Below are 17,853 nucleotides of genomic sequence, written 5' to 3' on the forward strand. Positions count from 1 at the left end.
CCCCCCATACTCTGCAATACCCCCATACTCTGCAATACCCCACAATACTCTGCAATACCCCACAATACTCTGCAATACCCCACAATACTCTGCAACGTCGCCTATGAGGATTTTTAAGTAAGCAAAGTTTGGCGCCATTCCACGAGCGTGTGCAATTTTGAAGGGTGACATGTTGGGTATCTATTTACTCGGCGTAACTTCATCTTTCACATTTATGCAAAAGAATGAAGAAAAAATACTAAATTTGCTACGTTTTATAACAGAAACAATGAAAAATTCATTTTTTTTACAGAATTTTCAGTCTTTTTTCTCTTATAGCGCAAAAAATAAAAAACCCAACAGTGATTAAATACCACCAAAAGAAAGCTCTATTTGTGTGAAAAAAAGGACGAAAATTTCATTTGGGTACAATGTTGTATGACTGAGTAATTCTCATTCAAATTGTGAGAGCACCGAAAGCTGAAAATTGGTCAGGTTATTAAGTGGGTTTACGTGCCCAGTGGTCAAGTGGTTAAATGCAGACACATAAAATCATAGCTTGAATGTGTCAAAGTATTACAGCTCTTAGGACAAGGAATAAATCTCTCCTTTGATTTGATTAGTGAGAAAAAGTTAAGACCCCTTTCACACAAGTGGACCGTTCAGGTCCGCTGAAAAAACTGACAGGCGGACCTGAACGGTCCACTCGTGTGAAAGGGGTCTGGGCGCTACATGCAAGTCTATGGAGCAACGGATGTCAGCGGTGACCATGTCCGCTAACATCCGATACTTCGCCATCCATCCTGGCGGATCGGATCGGGTGAGATCTGATGAAAACGGACATCTCTCCATAGACAAGCAGTGGCGCTCAACAAGCCCCTCCCCGCTCAGTGAGCAGAGAGGGACCTGTCATCCGCCGGCTCAACGGAGATCAACGGAGAGATCTCCCGCTGAGCTGGCGGACTAGTGGAAACGGATCCGCCTCGTGTGAATGAGGCCTAATATGTGTCATATACAGTTATCGCAAGAATTGTATACATTGTCATTCCCTTTATATCCATTAGATGGCGTATAAATCAAGGTTATAGTCAGTGCTACAGACATGTAAATGTTATATACTATGCATTATAAATAGTGTTGTATTGCAAAGTGTCTTTTTTCATATTCTACATTCATATTACACTTAAAACATAAAATCAGCTAAAAAAAATATTATTGTTTTGAAAAGAGTAGGGAAGAGTTACATTTTTGGTCAGGTTTTAGTGCCATCAGCGTCCCCATTAGAAAGATTTCATGCCAGGAAAAGACGCAATGTAAAATCTCTTTAGCAGGGAGACAGGCAAGAGCGAAAATTTAGAAAAAAAACATTTTTTTTTTTACTTTTTGATTTAATAAATATCACAATTGAATTAAAAAAAACAACAACCTTTTTCCTCAGTTTAGACCGATACGAATTCTTCTACATAATTTTGGTAAAAAAAAATCGCAATAACCGTTTATTGATTTTATTTATTTTTATATTTTTACTAGTAATGGCGGCGATCTGCGATTTTTATTGTGACCGTGACATTGCGACGGACAGAGCAGACACTTTTGACATGTTTTTGGGACCATATACATTTATACAGCAATTAGTTCTATAAACTGAACTGATTAATGTGTAAATGTGACTGGCAGGGAAGGGGTTAACACTGGGGGGCGATCAAGGGTTAAATATGTTCCCTAGGGAGTGAGTCTAACTGTAGGGGGGGGAGGAGACCGATCTGTGTTCCTCTGTACCGGGCACACACATCGGTCTCCTCACCTCTGACAGGACATGGATCTGTGTGTTTACACACACAGATCCACGGTCCTGCCGTGATTGCGGGCAATCGCGGGTGCCTGGCGGACATCACGGCCGCCGGACATGCGCACTGGGTCCCGAGTGATGCGGCGGGTCGCGCGCCCCCTAGCCGCCCGGGAATCCCAGGACGTCATATGACATCCACCCGTAGGGAAGGAGGGTTCCTGCCGATGTCATTTTACAATGACTCGGTAAGGAAGGGGTTAAATTGACCTCTCGACTTTCATTCCATTGGAGATTGGGTGCGCCTTTCTTTTTTACCTCTACTATCTTTTGCAGTTTGGCTCTGCACTACTTTAACTGGCTATTGTGATCGTCATGCAATGTTGTGCACAAACAAGATTTATATTATTTTTTTCACACAAAAATAGAGCTTTCTTATGGTGGTATTTGATCACCACTGGGTTTTTTTTTCATTACATTACATTCGAAAAAAGACAAAACATTTTGAGAAAAATATATATATTTTTTAAATTTCTGCTATAAAAAATATCCAATAAAAAATGAATTTAGGCCAACATGTATTCTGCTACATGTCTTTGGTAAAAACAATGGCCCAGATTCAGTAAGCAATTGCGCCTACGTAACCATAGGTTACACAGCGCAATTGCTGACTTGCGCCGGCGTAATGAGTTCTCCTGATTCAGAGAACTCGTTACGCCGACTGCAGCCTAAAATCTGCGTGGCATAAGGCTCTTATGCCACGCAGATTTTAGGCTGCATTCTTGCGTTGACCGTTAGGGGGCGCTCCCATTGTGGTCAGCGTATAGTATGCAAATTGCATACTTACGCCGATTCACAATGTTGCGCGGGCCCTGCGTACGCAAGGTACGGAGTTTCCGTACGGCATCTTTAGCGTAAGGCTGCCCCTTCTAATAGTAGGGGCAGCCAATGCTAAAGTATAGCCGCCGTTCCCGCGACGTGAAATTTGAATTTCACGTCGTTTGCGTAAGTGATTCGTGAATGTGGCTGGACGCCATTCACGTTCACTTTGAAGCAAATGACGTCCTTGCGACGTCATTTGCCGCAATGCACGTCGGGAAAGTTTCCCGACGGAGCATACGCTCTATGCTCGGCGCGGGAGCGCGCCTAATTTAAATGATTCCCGCCCCCGGCGGGATCATTTACATTGCGCGCGCTTACGCCGGGCAATTTTTCCGGCGCGCCCTCGCAATTTACGGAGCTACTGCTCCGTGAATCGAGGGCAGCGCAAAATATTTGCGTGGGCGCAGGGCAAAATCGTTGCCCTGTGCCTGCGCAAATAAAGCGCAAATCTACTTGAATCTGGGCCAATACCAATAAGTGTATATTATTTGGTTTGTGTGAAAGTTATAGCGTCTACTATTGTATATATACTGGAATTTTTATTTATTTTTTATACTAGCAATGACGGTGATCAGCGACTTATATCGGAACTGTGATAGTCTAGTGGACAATGGGGGTTATTTACGAAAGGCAAATCCACTTTGCTCTACAAGTGAAAACTACGGGGCAGATTCACAGAGATCTGCCCCAGCGCATCGTATCTGAGATACGCTACGCCGCCGTACCTAACCTGGCTTTAAATCGAATCCATAAAGAATTTGCGCCGTAAGTTACGGCGGCGTAGTGTATCTCAAGCGGCGTAACGGCGCGTAATTCAAATCGGCGATTAGGGGGCGTGTTTCATTTAAATGAAGCGTGTCCCCGCGCCGAATGAACTGCGCATGTGCTGTCCCTAAATTTCCCGCCGTGCATTGCGCTAAATGAAGTCGCAAGGACGTAATTTTTTTTAACATAGACGTGAATTACGTCCATCCCGATTCACGGACGACTTACGCAAAAAAAAAAAAAAAAATTAAAATTAAACGCGGGAACGACTGCCATACTTAAAGCGGGGGTTCACCCTTAGAGGGCACTTTTCCCCCTTAGATTCCTGCTCGTTTTTACTAGGGGAATCGGCTATTTATTTTAAAATATGTGCAGTACTTACCCGTTTACGAGATGCATCCTCTCCGTCGCTTCCGGGTATGGGCTGCGGAATACCCGGAAGCGACGGAAGAAGATGCAGCTCGAAAACGGGTAAGTACTGCTCATATTTTAATACAAATAGCCGATTCCCCTAGACCGAACGAGCAGGAAGCTAAGGGGAGAAAAAATTTTTTTTTATAAATGGGTGAACTCCCGCTTTAACATAGCAAGTCTAACTATATGCGACGAAATACCAGCTTTAACTATACACCGGAAAAACCCGACTAGAGACGCCGGAAAAAAATGCGACGGCCGCTCGTACGTTCGTGGATTGTCCGAAATAGCTAATTTGCATACCCGACGCGGAAAACGACGTGAACGCCACCCAGCGGACGCCGAAGAATTGCATCTTAGATCCGAAGGCGTACGAAGACGTACACCTGTCGGATCTAACCCAGAAGCCGTCGTATCTTGTTTTAAAGGGTTCAAAACAACGATACGACGCAGGAAATTTGAAAGTACGCCGGCGTATCAGTAGATACACCGGCGTACTCGCTCTGTGGATCTGCCCCTACAAGTTCTCAGTGCACTTGAAATTGCACTAAAAGTACACTTGGAAGTGCAGTCGCTGTAAATCTGAGGGGGACATGCAAGGAAAATAAAATGGAATTCCCATACTAATAGTAGCAAGGAAACTTCTGGTGGCAACATAGTCAAATGAACAACAGAAGACTGGGAGGACCTGTATGCATTACAAAGCTTAATTTTTGATTAATTAATCTTAATTCATTAATGATCACTTTAAATATGAAACCATGTTACCTTTCTTAGGCGCCAGTGTGAGAGATGTCTGATCTGAAAGTAATTCAGCTATCGGCTTGCCAGTGTACTCAATAGAAGATGAGCTTAATTTTACGTTTACGTTCTGAGACTTTGTGCCAGTATTCGTCAGGGTTAGAGTTACACTTATGTCATCGCCAAATGCCGTGGATGATGTCAGCTCAAACTTTCCTCCAATGTCTAGCTTTTCATCCACAGTTTCAGCTTCATCAAAATCAATTTCACCGTTCCTCTTTTTGCGACGTTTCTTTGCAATGCCTCTTTTGTTATGGCCATCCTTATTAATGATTCCCATTTTTATCAGCTTTTCACGCGCTTTCAGGTAAATGGCCCTTTCCTCAGGTGATCCTGAAATAGAACATCGATCATATTTCTTAAAAAAATTATTAATGTAGCTTTTTTTATTGCTTCATCTGCAAATTTTTCATATATTATTATAATATGTTTTAATATACAGGGCCATCGTCTCTGTAGGGCCGCACAAAATGCTAGTGATATTAGCAATAAAAAGAAAAAAAATAAGAGCAAGGATCATTCGCATAAGAGCTTAGGGCCAGATTCACAAAAGAGATACGACGGCGTATCTCCTGATACGCCGTCGTATCTCTGTGATCCGCCCGTCCTAACTATGCGGCTGATTCATAGAATCAGTTACGCATAGCTAGCCCTAAGATCCGACAGGTGTAATTGACTTACACTGTCGGATCTTACGATGCAATTCTATGCCGGCCGCTAGGTGGCGAGGCCATTGCGGTCGGTGTAGAATATGCAAATGACTAGTTACGGCGATCCACGAACGTCCGCATTACCCGTCGCTCTAACTTTACGTTGTTTCCGTCGAGATACGCGTCGTAAAATTAGGGCTGAGCCCTAAGTGTTCTAAGCCATGTTAAGTATGGCCGTCGTTCCCGCGTCGAAATAAAAAAAATCACGTCGTTTGCGTAAGTCGTCCGTGAATGGCGCTGGACGCCATTTACGTTAACGTCTAAACAAATGACGTCCATGCGACGTCATTTAGCGCAATGCACGTCGGGTAATTTACCCGACGGAGCATGCGCAGTACGCTCGGCGCGGGAACGCGCCTAATTTAAATGGTGCCCGTCCCATTTGAATTAGGCGGGCTTGCGCCGAGCGCATTTACGTTACACCGCCGCAAGTTTACAGGTAAGTGCTTTGTGAATCAGGCACTTACGCTGTAAACCTGCGGCGGTGTAACGTAAATGGGATACGTTATGTCGCCACGGAGTAACGTAAATCTCTGTGAATCTGGCCCTTACAGTCTTCATGAATTAGGGGAAGAATAATAGTTAAAAAATGCTAATTCCTCCAAGATTTAACTGAATTCAAGAGTTGCCTATGCAGACTTTAATGGCAGCCTCTGGCCACTGAGAGCAAATAGATATACAGTAAAACCTTGGTTTGAGAGTAACTTGGTTTGAGAGCGTTTTGCAAGACAAGCAAAATGTTTTCATCAATTTTGACTTGAAAGCGATGTCTTGATATAAGAGTAGCGTCATGTCACAACTGAGTATAAAAAAAGAAGAGAGGAGCCTCTAAGAGCCGGTTCACACTACCGCGACCTGGGGGGCGACTTGTGTTGCCCCAAGTTGCCCGACATGACAAATTACATGGAAGTGAATGAGAGCTGTCTTAATACACACTATTGAAGTCGCTCCGACTTCAGAAAAGGTTCTTGTACTACTTCAAGGCGACTTCTAGAAGACTTATACCCATTGATTTCAATGGAACTCGCCTCAAAGTCGGATCCCCTTTCTTAACTAAAGCAACTTTCCAGGAAGTGAAAATTGTTTTCTAAGGCAAACTCCTTCCTCTCACAGAGAAGATTATTATGTGATTGGCCACTGGCAAAGTCGCCTGTCCTGGAGGCGACTTGAAGTCACGTTGTAAGTCGCTCCAAGTAGCGCTGAAGTCGCGCTTAAGTCATCTCCAAGTTGCCTTGTAAAGTTTCACTGGAAGTTGTGTTGCCCCAGTGTGAACCGGCACTTAATGTAGCAATATGGTTACATTTAATGAAGGTACAACATTTAGCAACTTATTGCTACACTTATGCCACGTACACACGATCGGTCAAACCGATGAGAACGGTCTGATGGACCGTTTTCATCGATTAACCGATGAAGCTGACTGATGGTCAGTCGTGCCTACACACCACCGGTTAAAAAAAAACGATCGTGTCAGAACGCGTGACGTAAAACACAACAACGTGCTGAAAAAAACTAAGTTCAATGCTTCCAAGCATGCTTCGACTTGATTCTGAGCATGCATGGATTTTTAACTGATGGACGTGCCTACAAACGATCGTTTTTTTTTTCTATCGGTTAGGTATCCATCGGTTAAATTTAAAACAAGATTGCTTTTTTTTAACCTATGGATAAATAACCGATGGGGCCCACACATGATCGGTTTGGTCCGATGAAAACGGTCCATCAGATCGTTCTCATCGGTTTGACCGATCGTGTGTACGCGCCATTAGAGGTGCCTCTCTTCTCATTTATACCCTGTAAAAAAAATGCTTTGATATACAAGTGCTTTGGATTACAAGCATGTTTCCGGAACAAATTATGCTTGCAAACCAAGGTTTTACTGTACAGGTGCTTTGGATTACAACATGTTTCTGGAACGAATTATGCTCGCAAACCTAGGTTTTGCTGTACTTGGTATTTCTGGGTATGGGAAGAATGCGATTTATTCTCCTTCCTCTCTTGTGACAGCAATGGTGCTTTTTTACTGGCCCAGTGTTGTCCCTTGGTGACAGGAGAATTCTTAACCCTGTTTAGGCTTAAAAGTGGGTATGACCTGTCTCAACCTGAGTTTACACACCAACATGTCTCCATCCCTGCATATGTATGTAGAAAAAAGAAGGGGTAGGGTTGGGACTTTGATTGAGGCATGTGGGTGTATATAATTATGTGTATGGAATGCAAATGACTTGAGTGTCACAATCCCCTAGGGGTAAATCACGATAGTAGTGTTAGTAAACATATTTCAATAATATAATCATATAATAAGGAATTTATGATGTAAAAATACAATCATAAAAAATCAACATATGTTGATATAATAATAATTCATTTATTCATACAGCCAAAATGTGAGTATAGCCTTAGTTAAAACAAATTAGCAATTGTATAAACTAGTACCATCATCCATGAGAAATTGTAGAGAATTGGACTAGGCGAGCATAGGGTGGCCGCTGCTAGTACCGCCTATACCCATAAATGGTTACCTAAAGAGAACATGTTGATCGGACTTTCTCGGTACTGATAGCAGAATGCAAAAATGATATAAAATTATTTATTATTCATAAAACTATACAAAACTAAAAACACTTGAGCCAAACCTCATATTCAGAACAGTAGTTGTTAGTGACTGACACCCGGGGTTCTTTTCGAGACGCGGTCTAGGCCATGGACCCAACTTGGTGAGCAGCTTGACACAATCTTTTTTGACATTGACTGTACACAATATTTTCTTATGTATTACTGTATTTTCTTATGTATTTTATTTTTATGCTTTTGCTAGTTCATTGTACTGAATTATTTGTCACATAGATATCCCTCCTGAAGAAATGGTCCTTTCCGCGAAACTGGTTTAGGTTCTCGGCCTTCCTCCACTGCAACAGATATTTGACGGGGTGTCCGTCACTAACAACTACTGTTGTGAATGTGGGGTGTGGCTCAAGTGTTTTTAGTTTTGTAAACCGTTTTTTCTCTTTCACTGATGCGTGCTGATGAGGCTACACTAATGGGCACTAATAGTCAGCACTGAAGGGCACTGACCTATCGGCCTATTGCACTGATGGGCACTGATGAGGCAGCACTGATAGGCTGCACTGATGGATACTGATAAGGCGGTGCTGGTGGGCGCTAATAGGCAGCACTGATAGGCAGCATTGATGGGGAGTGATAGATGGCACTGATAAGGAGGCACTGATCAGCAGCACTGATAGGCAGCACTGATGAGCACTGTTGGTGCTGCACTGATAATCAGGACACTCACGATTAGTGTAGATATCCCCTTTCTCACTAGCTGGTTACCGGCTCTGTCCTCTACCTCACGCTGTGACAGAGTGAGAAAAGGAATGCCGATAACTGTTTACATGTGGTCAGCAGGTGCACGCTGCAGTGGGCATGTGCAGGGGGGGTGCGGTTTTGGGGGGACATCAATAGACTCCCTCCCAGAACTGGACGGGCGCGCTGTAGCCATCATTTGGCTATATCGCGGTCGGGAAGTTGTTAAAGGCATCAGTATGATCACACTATAAAGATGTCGCCACCATCCACCTGGTTTATAGACCATAGTATGGGAGAGATCACAGTGAAAACAGTTCTAATTGCAGTTAAAGGCTAAGGCTAAGTACTAAGGAGTCGGGTGGACCAACAAGTATCAGATGCAGCTGTATAAACCTCCTGGGAGTGGAAGCAAAGTAATACAAACCAAGAACAAAAATGAACAGCTCACTGAAATTGAGCAATAGTTAGTAGCCAATGATGTAGGAAAATCTAGTCCATTATGAGGTTAGAAAACAATAAAATGCTGTCCAATGTTGAAGAAAAAAAGTCTTTAAAATTTGAAAAAGTGTGTAACAATATATATATATATATATATATATATATATATATATACCAACTGCCATATGGTGGTTCATGGGACCACAGTGTAGAATAGATGATGGCTAATAGGACCCAATAAAAGCCAACCTGGTGGGCACTCTGGGACCATCGAGCAGGCAATCTACAACCACGCCATGTTCGCCACATCCCACCAGGAGATATTACCAGGGGTCCTGTGAGAAAGTATTTATATACCCATGAGCCTATACCACCACATGGTGGTTGTTTTATATTTTGTAACACACCTTTTTAACTATTAAAGACTTATGCCACGTAAACACGACCGTTTTTCATGACGCAAAAAATTAAATTTTTTGAATTGGTCATTAAAAACGACCGTGTGTGGGCTCCAGAGCATTTTTCTCGATGTGAAAAATGGGCATTAAAAATTTAGAACATGCTCTATTTTTTCTCGTAGTTTTTCACGTCGTGAAATGGTCATGTGTACGCTTTAACGACGGGAAAAAAACACGAATGCTCAGAAGCAAGTTATGAGCCGGAAGCACTCGTTCTGGTAAAACTAGCGTTTGTAATGGAGATAGCACATTCGTCGCGCTGTAACAGACTGAAAAGCACAAAGACTGAAAAGCGTGAATCGTCTCTCACCAAACTTTTACTAACACGAAATCAGCAAAAGCAGCCCAAAGGGTGGTGCTATCCGAATGGAACTTCCCCTTTAGAGTGCCGTCGTACGTGTTGTATGTCACCGCGCTTTGCTCAAGCATTTTTCTTTTTTACGATCGTGTGTATGCAAGGCAGGCTTGACAAGAATCACGTTGTGTTTTTTTCCATGACATTAAAAACGGTCGTGTGTACGCTGCATAACTTTTATTCTTTAATATTGCACAGCATTGCATTGTTTTTTATCCTCTTGGACAAGATTTTCCTACTTCATTGGCTACTAATGCTCAATTTTAGTGTGCTGTTTTCATTTTTATTATAATTAAGGTTATCCTATTTTAATGTAATTTTGTGACAATGATAGGCCCTAAATGGGTGGCAATCTCGTGTTCATTATTTTAAGGAACTGTACTAAGAAAATATGGAAGCTAGTATTGCTGACCTTCCTTTCTGGAAATGCTACCTGCCCAGCTGTAATCTGGAATCCAATGGCTTCATTAACTTTAGAGACATTGATATGTACTGTAACTGCAGTTCAAGTGTTCTGACTTTAATCTAACTTTCTAATTTGTATACATGTTCCACTTTCAATACTGCTATCTGTTATTGTTAGAATAGATCTGTAATGGCAGTCTTTGTATAGGTTTATTTTAAGAGAAAATAGGAGATGGTGTGAACATTTCAGAGATTGATGGGTTTATGTGCAGCCTACTTACTGCTAGGCCCGTACAGACGAGCAGACTGTCCGCTGAAAACGGTCCGCCGGACCGTTTTCAGCGGACATGTCCGCCCGGAGATTTCTGTCTGATGGTTGTACACACACCATCAGACAGAAATCCGCACGGTGACGTGGCCGCGCGGTCGCTGCGATGATGACGCGCGACATGCGCGGCCCTGGAAGTTCAATGCTTCCACGCATGCGTCGAATCACTTTGACGCATGCGATTGATGGCGGCCGATCGGACATGTACGGTGAGTCTGTACAGACGACCGAACATGTCCGACGGACAGGCTTCCAGCGGACATGTTTCTTAGCATGCTAAGAAACATTTGTCCGCTGGGAAACGGTCGGCTGGACAAATGTCCGCTGGAAACCTGTCCGGTCGGCCGTACACACGACCGAACATGTCTGCTGAAACTGGTCCGCGGACCAGTTTCAGCAGACATGTTTGGTCGTGTGTTAGGGGCCCTAGAAGTTGTCCACCTTAAGATCCTGGAAAGCAAAAGGTTCACTAACATTCCAAAAATGTTATCTACAGTATATCTATCATACCATCTATCATAGCATCTAATGCCCCGTACACACGACCGGTTTTCCAGTTGGAAAAACTTCGATGAGAGCTTTTCGTCGGGAATCCCGAACGTGTGTATGCTCCATCAGACTTTTTCCCACAGGAAAACTGTCGGGGAAAAAAAAAGAGCAGGATCTCTTTTTTCCCATCAGTAAAAAATCCTAGCGGGAAAACCATTCGTCTGTATGCTTTTCCGACGGAAAAAAAACACACATGCTCAGACGCATGTTCGGAAGCATAGAACTTCATTTTGTAGGCTCGTCGTAGTCATTTACGTCACCGCGTTCTTGGCAGTCAAAAGTTCACCGGACTTTTGTGTAACCGTGTGTATGCAAGGCAGGCTTGAGAGGAATTCCGTCTGGAAAACCATTTTTTTTTTTCTGACGGGAAAACCGCTCTTGTGTATGGGGCATAATAGTAGTATGGATTCTGCTGAGTGAGCTATGTGTGCTGGAGTGTAGATCCCACTGGTGGGATGGACACTGATGAATGAGATGTGTGTGCTGGAGTGCAGATCTCACTGGGGACATGGATACTGGGGAGCAAGATGTGTGTACCGCAGTGCAGATCTTACCGGGGGTATAGATACTGAAGAGTAGGCAGTGTGCGTGTGTTGGGTGTAACTTGTTACATGGATACAAGGGAGTGAGTTACGTGCTGGAGTGCAGATTTAATTGGCAGTTGCCTGGATGTCATGCTAATTAAATGGCTTCAATGCTTTTGACCCACTCATCTGAAACTTATGCAGCTCAGGAACTTTGAGTAAATCCTGACTTCACTAGCTGCTTGCTTGCCGAGTATTGCAGGTGATCTGTTAACATAAAGGGAATTTTTTGCCATCTATTCAGCAATGGCTGTTAGCCAACAGTGAATGTTATTTGTTCCAGTCAGGGATTTTTTTCTCAGGGAACAGGTTCAGAAACTCCACCCTTCTGAGTCTTGTCTCCGCCTCCAACTCACCTCCGAGCACTGTTCCTTTTAGAGAATACAGAACCAATTATCATGTTGTAGTGCTAAGTATTTTGTATGGAACTTGTTAATGATAACAAAAATAGCTCTAGCAACAATGGACACCCCAGTGACAATAGGTCCACTGTAGCAACAAAGGATTCCCAACAGCCAGCATCAATAGACCTACCAGCAGCCAGCAACAATAGACCCCCCCCCCCTCAACAGTAGATCCCTCCCAGCAATGACTGACCCCCTTGCAACATTAGACCTACCCCAGCAACAATAGATCCCCTGCTAGCAACAATAGACCTCCCCAAAAACAATAGATCCCCCCTGCAAGAATAGATCCTCTCCAGCAACAACAGATTCCCCAGTAGCCAACATCAATAGACCCTTCAGCAGCCAGCAACAAAGACCCCTCCCTCAACAGTAAATCCCTCCCAGAAACAACTGATCCCCAGCAACATAAGGCCTGACCCAGCAACAATAGATCCCCCATGGCCAAAAGAAGACCTCCCCAGCAACAACAGACCCCCTTCCTCTGCCAAAATAGATCCCCTCCAGCAACAATAGATTCCCCAGCAGCCAGCATACATAGACACTCCAGTACACTCCAGCACCCCTTCCCATTACATACATTCAGTTCTGGAGGTGCCGGAACTGCGTTCTCCCACGTTCCTGCTGAAAAAAAGCCCTGGTTCCAGTTACCTTCTGGGTACTTATAGTTTTCTGTTATGTCTATTCTTTCATCGCTTCCTACAGCCTTTGTACTCATGTTTTTTCCCACAAACTCAATGTTGGTGTACACTTTCTCCTTCACATCCTTGTCATAGTAGATCCAGGTGTTACGGTCAGCATTCACTTCTGAGAAGATAAAGGGTCCATCATGGCTCAAGTCAACGTCTCCTTCTTTAATGGCATGTACTGAAGCCGGCCCACAACAGTAAGTGTCTAAAATTAAGAGGACACAATGAGATGCCAATTTATCACAATGTTACACTAGTAACATCGAAGATTTGAAACAATTATCCTTTTGTATAAATGGTACTTTTTGATGGTAGCATTGTAAACTTCAGCATGACCAGGGAAGGAGCATAAACAGAAACAGAGAAGCAATTTGCCCATGGAATTTTTGAGCGTGGTGTTAAGTAAAATAATACCTCAAATTTATAAAAAAAAGTACAACATTTATTTCAAATTAAATAAAAGACAATTAAACTTTGAACATTGATTGGCTCATAAAAACAACAGAGCAAATTCACCAATGTACATTCAAAATGCCAACATAGTTAATAGAGCATTGAGGCTGTAATCTCTATACAATTTGCAGGACAACACCCACTTCATCAGGACACAGTTGGTTTCTGTGTACTTTCACAAATTGGTGACGTAAAAATAAGACCACATGTTTGAGGCCCTGAAGGATACTATCTGGATCCAAATGCTATGAAATGTCACAGCAAGGATTCCCCCCAGGAGCTGAGGGTGAGCGTGAATGACCAAGGTGGTGGGCTAAAAAGTTTTTTATAAAAAGGCAGCAGCCAAAAAGGGTACCAGAGTGGTTCAGGTCAACGTCTCCTTCTTTAATTGCATGTACTGAGACCAGCCCACAACAGTGAATTCCTAGAATTACCATAGTTGCCAACATTCTAAAAATAAATTCTAGGGACACATTTTTTAGTTTGTAGGCGGTGCATTTTTTTTCACGATCGTGTGTAGACAAGGTTGTTTTAATGATCGGGTTGAAAAAAAGTTTGTTTTTTCTAGACCCTTAAAAAAGTAATTTTTTAGAAATGGAAAAATATTCGAGTGTACGCGGCATAATGCTTTAAAATAATGTGAGATATCTTCCAACTGTTACCCATATAGTATATTATATTTCTGGTTAATTTATCATTAGAAAGCTCTAAATCATCTGTGGCAATACAGTGCAAATTTACTGTCCCCTCAAAATAACTCAACACACAGCTATTATGTCTAAACAGCTGGCAACAAAAGTGAGTACACCCCTAAAGGAAAATTTCCAAATTGGACTCAATTTACCATTTCCCCTCCACGGTGTCATGTGATTTGTTAATGTTACAAAGTCTCAGGTGTATTAAATTTGGTGTTATCGCTCTCACTCTCTCATACTGGTCACTGGAAGTTTAACATGGCATCTCATGGCAAAGAACTCTCTCTGGATCTAAAAAAAGAATTGTTGCTCTACATAAAGGTGGCCTAGGCTATAAGAAGGTTGCCAAGACCCTGAAACTGAGCTGCGATGGCCTAGACCATACAGTGATTTAATAGAACAGATTCCACTCAGAACAGGCTTCGCCATGGTCAACCAAAAAAGTTGAGTGCACGTGCTCAGCGTCATATCCAGAGGTTGTCTTTGGGAAATAGACGTATGAGTGCTGCCAGCATTGCTGCAGAGGTTGAAGGGGTGGGGGGGTCAGCCTGTAAGTGCTCAGACCATACGCCGCACACTGGATCAAATTGGTATGCTTGGCTGTTGTCCCAGAAGGAAGCCTCTTTTAAAGATGATGCACAAGACAAGCAGACTAAGGACATGGATTACTGGAACCATGTCCTGTGGTCTGATGAGACCAAGATAATCTTATTTGGTTCAGATGGTGTCAAGCGTGTGTGTCGGCAACTGAAGCAGAGCATGATCCCCTCTCTTTGGAGACTGGGCTACAGGGCAGTATTTCAACATGATAATGACTCCAAACACACCTCCAAGATGACCACTGCCTTGCTAAAAAAGCTGAGGGTAAAGGTGATGGACTGGCCAAACATGTCTCCAGACCTAAACCTTAGTGAGCATCTGTGGGGCATCCTCAAAGGGAAGGTGGAGAAGTGCAAGGTCTCTAACATCCACCAGCTCTGTGATGTCATCATGGAGGAGTGGAAAAGGACTCCAGTGGCAAGCTGTGAAGCTCTGGTGAACTCCATGCCCAAGAGGGTTAAGGCAGTGCTGGAAAATAATGGTGGCCACACAAAATATTGACACTTTGGGCCCAATTTGGACATTTTCACTTAGGGGTTTGCTCACTTATGTTGCCAGCGTTTTAGAAATTAATGGCTGTGTGTTGAATTATTTTGAGGGGACAGCTAATTTACACTGTTATACAAGCTGTACACTCACTACTTTACATTGTAGCAAAGTGTAATTTCTTCCATGTTGTCACATGAAAAGATATAATAAAAAAATTACAAAAATGTGAGGGGTGTTGTTACTTTTGTGATATACAGAGTCGTAGGCACAGGAAGACCCTGTACCAGTGATGGTGAACCTTGGCACCCCAGATGTTTTGAAACTACATTTCTCATGATGCTCACCTACACTGCAGAGCGCATGAGCGTCATGGGATATGTAGTTCCAAAACATATGGGGTGCCAAGGTTCCCCATCACTGCCCTATACTCACATTTACTCCAGAACTGTCCCTTCAGTAATTTATTTTCACCACATGATGTCCCCTTAGATGTCTGTCGGATATACTGTGAGCAGAGGGCATCATGGGTCAACACTCAAGGTGCCAGGTAATCACTGTATAACAGTGCAGCGAGCAGGGCTGACACACAGCACTGATCTCTGTATTACTGAAGACTGAAGAGCCTGGAAATGTGTCAAAGTTGAAGAGGATCCTGTGTCATCACATGCCCTACCTGAAGACTTTGTAAAAGGTGAGAGGGTGCCTTCTGGAAAAATGGGGGGATGGGGGAGTGTGAAGGCTGAAATTGGGCTTTAAAAACTCACCTCCACTTATTTCTTGTGGTGTTGCATCCAGTACCTGCCATCCTCCATAGCTTTCACCTAACTCACTTCTCGTGAACCAGCTTTCATTCCAAACATGGTAGTTCCTGCAGAAAAGCCAGATACAAATGTGAAAGGCTAGATTTACCTTTTAAGGCACAATTTTAATCTTTATAAGCCTTTTCTAATGTCTTTTCTGCCCGAGTCACCCCAATGTGCTTATCTTCCACTTGCCTAGTCCATGGCAGCTATTAATCTGCATCTCTATGTTCAAAATTTTTAAAAATGCAATACGAGCCCAATGCTGTATCTTGGCCTAGGCCAGTGCTTCTCAATTATTTTCTGTCATGCCCCCCCCCTAGGAAGAAGAAAACATTTCGCGCCCCCCGCGCGACTGTAAATAGTATCATTTGTCTATAAAATTGTTATAAGTACACCTCTGCATAACACTGTATCCACATATCCCCCCACACAGTATTGCCCTTCTTCACACATCCCCCCACACACAGTATTGCCCTTCTTCACATATCCCCCCACACACAGTATTGCCCTTCTTCACATATCCCCCCACACACAGTATTGCCCTTCATCACATATCCCCCCACACACAGTATTGCCCTTCTTCACATATCCCCCCCACACAGTATTGCCCCATCACATATCCCCCCACACAGTATTGCCCCATCACATATCCCCCCACACAGTATTTCCCCCTTTACATGACCCCATCACATACCCCCCCCACAAAGTATTGCCCCCTTTACATGACCCCCATCACATATCCTGCACACAGTTTCCCCCATCACATAACCCCCCTTTTCCCCCCACAGCACAGCCCCCACTCCTCGTCCTTAACATTTCCATATATTTTTCCTCCCTTCCTCCCTCTCCACTCCTACCTGTAACTTTTCAGCGCGGAGAGCAGGAGGCGGGACATTCGTCAAGTGAAGCCGCAGCAGCACTGGGCGGGGCGGGGAGACTTTTGGGCGAACTGGTGATTGGCTGCTAGGACCACCTCCTAGCAGCCAATCACCTGCCGTCCAAAATGACAGGCTGCTACCTCTCTGGTCCCATCCCCCAGTTCAAAAATGTCCTGCCTCCCGCCGTTCGCTCCTCTAACTAGCGGAGGAGGCTGGGGACAGAAGCGGATACTAAATGGCGCGATCGCCGCGGTACGGAACGAGCCCCCCTTTATGGAGCCTTTGGGCCCCCCCTGGGGGGCGCGCCCCACTATTTGAGAAGCACTGGCCTAGGCCAACAAGGCCCAGGCCTAGGGCAGCACTTTGCAGGGGGGCAGCATGAAAAGAGTCCTTGTGGCTTGACTTTTAGTGTTGCGCCAGTCTTGGGGTGGACTGGGCCAGGAGGAAAATCAGTCTAGTGCCCCCATAAAGCGGCCGCACTACTGCCAGTATAATAATACTGGCAGGGCCACCATCAGGGGAGAAGCCCATACACATGGAGGAGGCTAGGGCGTTGCTTCTAGTTTTGACTGTCCTATAATAACAGTGGACCTCCCACCTGAGTCCTCAGCTAGAGAGAGACAGATGCCATGTCGGGAGGCTAAAAACTGTCAAAAAGTCAACTGACGGGCTCCATTGCAAAACGGGAAGTCAGAGTAAATTGCTGCAAATTAAGGGACTCTACTGCCCCCCCCCCCCCCCAAGGCCATCAGAACTGGTGTCCTCACTGGAAAATGTCAGGGCGGGTCCTAAATGGGCGTGTGGCCTTGACAGGAAAAAGTGGTAAAAAGTGGGTCATATTTAAATTAGGGGGTGCACGAGTTTTGTTAGGCCTAGGGCAGAACAAAACCTAAATACACCATTGTATGAGCCTTGACTTCCAGTAGCATCATGTGACCATCCAGGAAACGTCATATCCCATCATACTCTGCCTTACTACATCATGGAATAGGTCTTATTTGACTTCTTTGGAACACACCTCCCTCATGTTTACACCAGCTCTTTTTTATTTCCACCCACTTTCCAACTTCTCCCTTTAC

At 43.9% G+C, this 17,853-nt stretch overlaps 1 protein-coding gene across 1 annotated transcript in view; it reads right to left on the bottom strand.

Moving 5' to 3' along the window:
• The window catches only part of LOC120918612 (protein-glutamine gamma-glutamyltransferase E-like), a 53,987-nt gene that overhangs the window by 10,013 nt on the left and 26,121 nt on the right, over window positions 1–17,853 (bottom strand). Inside the window, exons 8-10 of the mRNA XM_040330286.1 lie at window positions 15,858–15,961; window positions 12,819–13,061; window positions 4,595–4,960 (exon numbers count right to left, since the gene is read on the bottom strand). Of these exons, the coding sequence (XP_040186220.1) occupies window positions 4,595–4,960; window positions 12,819–13,061; window positions 15,858–15,961 (713 nt within the window). The remainder of the gene's footprint in view (window positions 1–4,594; window positions 4,961–12,818; window positions 13,062–15,857; window positions 15,962–17,853) is intronic.

The sequence above is a fragment of the Rana temporaria genome, chromosome 12 (assembly GCF_905171775.1).
Source record: "Rana temporaria chromosome 12, aRanTem1.1, whole genome shotgun sequence".
Lineage (NCBI taxonomy): Eukaryota > Metazoa > Chordata > Amphibia > Anura > Ranidae > Rana > Rana temporaria.